The 7278-nt window shown below is 38.3% G+C and overlaps 1 protein-coding gene across 1 annotated transcript in view; it reads right to left on the bottom strand.

Moving 5' to 3' along the window:
- LOC109234548 (lactation elevated protein 1-like) overlaps nucleotides 1–4594 on the bottom strand; it is an 8045-nt gene extending 3451 nt beyond the window's left edge. Inside the window, exons 1-3 of the mRNA XM_019400574.1 lie at nucleotides 4546–4594; nucleotides 3423–3718; nucleotides 3241–3320 (exon numbers count right to left, since the gene is read on the bottom strand). Of these exons, the coding sequence (XP_019256119.1) occupies nucleotides 3241–3320; nucleotides 3423–3645 (303 nt within the window). The 5' untranslated portion in view covers nucleotides 3646–3718; nucleotides 4546–4594. The remainder of the gene's footprint in view (nucleotides 1–3240; nucleotides 3321–3422; nucleotides 3719–4545) is intronic.

Here is a 7278-nt window from a genome sequence, read left to right as displayed (position 1 = left end):
CTAGAGGGGGGGGGGGGGGGGAGTCTGCATTCACGATTAAGCCTACACCCGTCCACTCATTTCAAGCTTGAAGTAGAGTCGTTCTTCCATACGGAATTTCCAACCAGCATAGGAAGTAAGGAGGAATATACATNTTTCAAGACCCTATTTTTCTGGAAATTCCTAGGGAAAAACAACCAAAAAAATAATGAAAAAGAGTAAGAATATTAAGAAAAACTCAAAAGAGTAGCAGGGTATGGGACTTTTACAGCCGGGGGTGGGGGTAGGTATGGGGTATTGGGGGTAGGTGGGGTCATTTGGGGGGGGGGGTAGGAATCAAGGTTCTCCAATACTTTATGAGCTCTTTTCGTTTTCTAATCTTTACAGGTTTTGGATTTATCAATGGTGCTTGGGTCAAAATGACAGAATTATCCTTAGTTGACTAGGAGAATGACTTGGCGTAGGTGTAAATATTTGTATCAGTTGAGGGTAATTTTGGTATTTTGAGATGCTTAACTGACACGTATTTGGTGAAGGTGCATTATAGGAGCTGAGTCAGCTGAACGTCACTGTAGTCTGTATGGGTCTTTTTCTTTGGAAATTTCTAACTAATTAATTACTACAACTAGTAAATTTATACATGTGTCAAATTATATCTTAATTTAATAAATTACTAGTGTCCGGATAAATTTGCGCACCTTACAATTATTTCATCCTATTTTTACTATCTCTAATTCACACAAATACGATTAAATCTGTCTGTCCAAATTTATATAAATAAACAAAAAATTAATTAAGGGAGTTTTGGCAACAATAAAATTATTTTCGTGTAATTTATAGATTATGTGTTCGAGCCGTGAAAGCAGACATTAATAATTATTTTAGAATAGGCTATCTACGTCACATCATTGGAGTGTGACAATTTTTCAGAATTCTGCGTAAATACAAAATACTTTGTGTATTGTGTGTCTCACTTGACAAATGTACGAATCATAAAATTCTCTTCTAAAAGCAGTAAAGTAGGAATCCTCTTATTCACGTGCATATTGCTTTCCAAAATGGGGTTAAATCACTATTCTCCATATCCAACAGCTTATTTTTCCTTTCACGTGTTCCGTACAAAATTTTACGTACTTAATTAGTAACGAAAAAAGTTTTAATTTTATTAATACTTTGAATATTATATTTTTATTTTCTAACTTTACCGAACTTATGACGAGATGGATGTGTTATCGTGGATAGCTGTATGATCACACCTATAATTTTGTGGTGAGAAAGAATGAGATTTCTTAGGCAGATATCTCGGTTTTGAGTCTTGATAATGAAATTTTTTTAAAAGAAAATATTGTTCTTCTTAATTGATTTACGAGGCGTGAATCTGAATTTAATTAGTTCATTGAATAGTGATATGAGATGATTATAAAACAATACACCTACGATTTTTATCTAACCATATATTCGATTGAAATTTCTTTAAAAAAAACATAATAGTGTATGGGTCCAAATTTGGACGACCACGGCCACTGACCAGGGGTGGGATCCTTACGATACAACGTCCTTTGGTCGTTGAGGAAGGCGATGACTGGTAGTGGTTGGAGAACGTACGACATTGGTAGTAATGCAGGTACAGCACGAGGCCGTCAGAATATACTTTGGAATATTCTTTTTTTATTATATCTTTTAGGGTTCAGGAGGGGATTGTCCCTTATAAATAGAAGGAGAAGGCTCTGTAAAAGGGGATCTTTTTTTCTTGGACACTTGACTGAAAAGCAAGAATATTCATTACAATATCTTCCTACATTCAAAGTTATCATATCGATGCTTAATCGTTCAATTTCGTGGTAGTAAGAAACATTATCCATTGCGCTCATCCTTTATATCTTTCAATCTAGATTTCATTATACTTAGCTGAGATTTACCTCTTCATATTCTCTAATTGATTTAATAAAAAAGGTTTCGATAACTTTTGGTCAAACAATTTGGCGCCGTCTGTGGGGATTTCTTTAGCTAAGATTTTAGTTTCATCTAGATCCTTGAAAGGGATAATCACCTCTTCTTAGCCTTGCAAAACCCGACAATGGCAGGAAAGGGGGACACACGATTAAAGGCAACAGTAGGTGTCACGAACAACCTTCTGGATTCCATCAACGAAGCCGGTAGGGAAGATAACGAAAACGCAACACCAAGCGCTACACCTGAGGGAGATACCTCACCCCCCCTCAGATCGGACNNNNCGCACACGCGACGACGACGTGACGAGACGTAGTACGTAGTACGTTACGTTACGTACGTTACGTTACGTACTACGTACGTACGTTACTACGTACTTACTTAGTTACGTTACGTTACGTTACGTTACGTTACGTTACGTTACGTACGTACGTTACGTTACGTTACGTACGTTACGTTACGTTACGTTACGTTTCGTTTACGTTTACGTTACGTTACGGTTACGGTTACGGTTACGTTACGTTACGTTACGTTACGTTACGTTAGTTACGTTAGTTACGTTTGTTACGTCGTAGTACGTAGTACGTACGTAGTAGTACGTAGTAGTACGTACGTAGTAGTACGTACGTACGTACGTACGTACGTACGTACGTACGTACGGTACGGTACGGTACGTAGTACGTAGTAGTAACGTAACGTAACGTAACGTAACGTAGTAGTACGTAGTACGTAGTACGTACGTAGTACCGTACGTACGTAACGTAACGTTAAGGTACGTTAACGTTAACGTTACGTTACGTAACGTACGTAACGTTACGTTACGTTACGTTACGTTAACTAACGTACGTTAGTACGTAAGTTAACGTATAACCGTACGTAACGTACGTAACTACGTACTTACGTTACGTTAACGTTACGTTACGTTAACGTACGTAACGTAACGTACGTAACGTAACGTAACGTAACGTAACGTACGTACGTACGACGTACTACTACGTACGTACGTACTACGTACCGTACGTACGTACCGTACGTACGTACCGTACCGTACCGTACTTACGTTACGTAACGTACGTTAACGTAACGTTAACGTACGTTACGTTACCGTTACCGTAACGTAACGTAACGTAACCGTAACTACGTAACGTAACGTAACGTAACGTAAGTACGTACTACTACTACTACTCTCTCTCTCTCACNNCCCCCCCCCCCCCCAAATAACAAGGATGGATTGACGGATATAGCATTATCTAATTGCAGAAAACAGAGCTTGAAGAATTTATATTTCAGGACTAGAGTGTTGCTGCTTACCTGGCAAGCATCTCCATCCAAGAGCTCACCCTCAGCAATCCGTCGTTCATATTCCACTAGAGGCCCTCCTCTGGTCTCCACTATAATCAAACCAATCAAAATAAAAACCAACAACAGTAAGAACTTATGTTTGAAACATACACGGAAACTACACAAAAAGAACTCATCATAATACCATATACCTCCATTAGTTACTGTAGCAACATCGGCAAACATGGCTCTCGACGACATGTAATATGGTTGGCTGTTTCTAGTAATACCGCCATTGTAGGATAACTTGCATAAACACCCTCTACTTATATCAGTTGAAAAATACTGTCTTCTTACAAGACTACTAAGCACATTATCCTTTCTATACCGCAAAACCGATCTAATTTGCCTCACAGACTGCAGAGCTTTCCTCATGTTGATTCCAAACAGGAAAGACTGCAACTTTATTCCTCCTTATCAACAAGTTCACTATCAAAAACACCAGTTTCTGAAAAACAAGCAAGTAGCAATAAATAATTAGTGGAATATATACACACATCTAACAAGACAAGACAAACAATTCTCACAGCATAAAAGTTTGAACCATTGATAAAAATTTAATCTTTACATCCATACTCACAAGTTGGAAAAAACAAATTCTTTTGACCCTTAATTCAAAATCTAAAATACAGTTGGAAAAGTAAATGAACCAACTAATTATAGCAATCAAGCTAGACAAAGTACAGTAATTGACTTTATTCCAAGAATTTATTAAGGCCAACTATTAACAACTACAACAAGCCTAGCGTAATCCAACAAGTGGAGTCTGGAGAGGCTAATGTGTACGCAGATCTTATCCCTACCTTGAGAAGGTAGAGAGGTTGTTTCCGGTAGACCCTCGGTTCAAGAAACTATTAAGAACTACAACAACAAGCCCAATATAATCCCACAAGTGGGGTCTAGGGAGGGTAATGTGTACACAAACCTTACCACTACCGGGAGAAGGTAGAGGCGGTTTCCGGTAGACACTCAGCTCAAGCGACTATTAAAAACTACAATAACAAGCCTAGCGTAATACCACAAGTGGAGTCTGGGAGGGTAACGTGGATGCAAGCTTCAGAAGTCACAAAGGTTGTTTCCGGTAGACTCTCGGCTCAAGCAACTATTAACAACTCAATTGTCTAAAATTCCATAGAAAAGTTCACTTAACTTGACCATAGCATCTATAGCAATCCCAAAAGATCTAATCTAAGACTAAAATTAATAACTCTGCATTAAACAGTTAAAGGGCAAGAACAAAAATTAAAATTTCAAGAAAAGATTTAATGAATTCACCTTATAAGCTAAGCCAAAACACCCAGAATTGGCAAAGAGCTGAATCTTCNTATGGAATGAATTCAAGTGATTTGGAGCTTTGAAGTCTGAGTAAAAGCTCAAGGAATTAAGCCGGGATCGTGTTCGGGGGTCAACGGATGATAGTTAGAACAAACAAAGAATCGAGTAGGCATATTGCGCACTGTCTAGTAAAATGTACATAACTTTTCGCTCAGAAATCCATTTTGGTTCCACAATATATGGTTGAAAATCTAACTCAAAGGGCTACAACTTTCATGTTTTACGTTTTTCCAAGTTCCAAATGGAACAGGGTGAAAAACACGGTAGAAACCGCGATCGCGGACCTGGTCGCGGACTGAGACAGTGCACTTGTTAATATGCGCGGCCACTAGCGCGGTCACTAGCGCGCCCGCGCTAGTCCAGCTCTGGAAACTTGTCCTTTTTCACATTGGAGAAGGTATAATTGTTTAGGCCCAACCCTACTTGGTATATATACATGGAAAAATGGTATTTTTTGGAGGTTGGACAGATTTGAAACACAGATTCGACCTAAGGAGAGGTAAGAGGCAAGGAGGATAATTCAACATCGAGTGCTTCCTTTCTTCTTTTTGTGTTTTACAATTTATGATGAAATTGAATATTGTTGTGATGAACACTAGTATGAGTAGCTAAATATTTAGTCTAAGATTTTGATGGAACCTATTAAAGGATGAACTTCTTGTTATGTTAATATAGTTTGCCGGTTTAATCTCTATTTGTTCAACTATGTTCTTATTGTAGTTAATTGATAGGATCCTCAATTAGATGTGCCTATTTAGTGTGCATAACTCGGGAGAGAGTGCATATTTTGGTCAATTGTTGAGCAACATCACTCCCAAAGTATATGAGGGATCAATAACCGAGGGTTTAAAGGAGGGATTAGGGATAACGAAGCCTTGGGTGCAATCTAAAGTGAGCTGTAATAAACAAAGCCAGCTAGCGTAACTCGGGAGAGTGCGTCTAGTAAATTGTCGTGATTACTCGGGAGAGATTCGGGGTAATAAGAGTGCTCATGATTGATAGAGACGATTAGGAAATTATATGTGAAACATAACCGGAAGGGATTCCATCAATAGGGGAAATCATAACCTTAGAACCTCCTCTTAATTGTTTATAACTTAATCATAGTTAGTTTTCAGTTGCTTATTTACATTCATTCGCAGTTAGTAGAAACATCCTCAATTGTTATTCAGAAAGTTTGGGAAGTTGATTACGTAGAATTTCGTAAGTCTAACGAGAGTAATTGATAGGTTAATTCCTTGTGGGTTCGAGTCTGGGCTAAATACTCAGATTATATTTGCAACGTTCGCGTGTCCTTTTTATAAGGCATAGTTGGGCGTGATCAAATTTTGGCGCCGTTGCCGGGGAACTAACGGTGTAGTTGTAGGTGTACATATTGCTAGGTTTCAAGTTTGAACTTTTATTTTTATTTTTTGTATTTGATTTTTTTTCGTTTTTTTGTTTTACTTATTAATTTGAGAAACATGGCATCTTGGAATTATGAGAGTTTTGATGTTGGTAATTCTACTTTTGATCCTTCTTATGCGTTTAGTGGAGGAAACCACCCTGGGAAAAATTATCAAAATATTCCCGAGAGCGAGTTATGTGCACCAACTCAATCTTATGTGTGGAATATGTGCGATATGTCAAGATGGTCACTTTCATGGTTGTGCTTGTATTTCTTATCTTCCCCCAACCCCTTACTTTGATGGTTCTTCTTTTTCTTGTGAAGTTAATAGGAACAAAGAACCCAGGTATGAGGACTTGAAAGAGATCGAGGATATGCTAAAGTGCCTTATGGAACAATATAATGAGATACAACTGCGGGTACAAAGGCAAGGGGCAACTATTCACAACTTGGAGGCTCAAGCGAATAAATTAATTGGACCTTGTAAAGCGCAACAAGTTGACATTGTGGATAGTAGCCAATATGAGTATGAATTGGCTGCAGAAATTGCCATTATACTGGAGGATTTAAAAAAATACGAGGATGAGCTAGAGAAGGAGGTTAGAGTAGAACACCAACAATTTATCCAGCTAGAATTTGAGGATGCCGATGTTGAAGAAGTAATACTAGAGTCAACCAGGGACATTGAAGATACAAATTTAGTTGACTCTGGTGTGAATGATGTTGAGGATGTTGAAAGTCTTGAAGTTCATGTGTTTGAGCGCATTGGTCCATACTCCAAGCTTGAGCGCATTGGTCCATACTCCAAGCATTTTTCACATTATGTTTGGATGATGATATGGAAATAGAGTCATCCGAGCCAATTGAAGAGTCAAGGAATGAGGAACAAGGTGCATATATTCTGGAATTCTTCTTGCCAGAAAGTCAGGATTACATACCTCATACAAAGGCCAAAGAGTGCAGAATACTACATTATTTCCTTGGGCCAGTTAGATTCGTTCCACCGCCCCATGACCATAATCATAAGCTTGAATCAAAACTTGGGGTCCAATTCATAAGCTCGAGGTGGAGGCAAAAAGTGATTCACGTCGTGCCGCGATGTTAAATCAAGCGCTTGTTGGGAGGCAACCCAGCTTTATTTTTTTTAATTTATTTTATTTTATTTATTTTTTATTGTATTATTCTTATAGTGTCGATTTTTGATTTTTAGGAGCATGGAACGCAAAGCCATTGGAAGGATGCAACAGCAAACCAAATGGTATGGTTGGAACAAAGTGTGAGGTACC

The sequence above is a fragment of the Nicotiana attenuata genome, chromosome 11 (genome assembly GCF_001879085.1).
Source record: "Nicotiana attenuata strain UT chromosome 11, NIATTr2, whole genome shotgun sequence".
Classification (NCBI taxonomy): domain Eukaryota; kingdom Viridiplantae; phylum Streptophyta; class Magnoliopsida; order Solanales; family Solanaceae; genus Nicotiana; species Nicotiana attenuata.
Note: the sequence above shows the minus strand (reverse complement) of the source record. Positions and strands in the feature narration are given on the sequence as shown.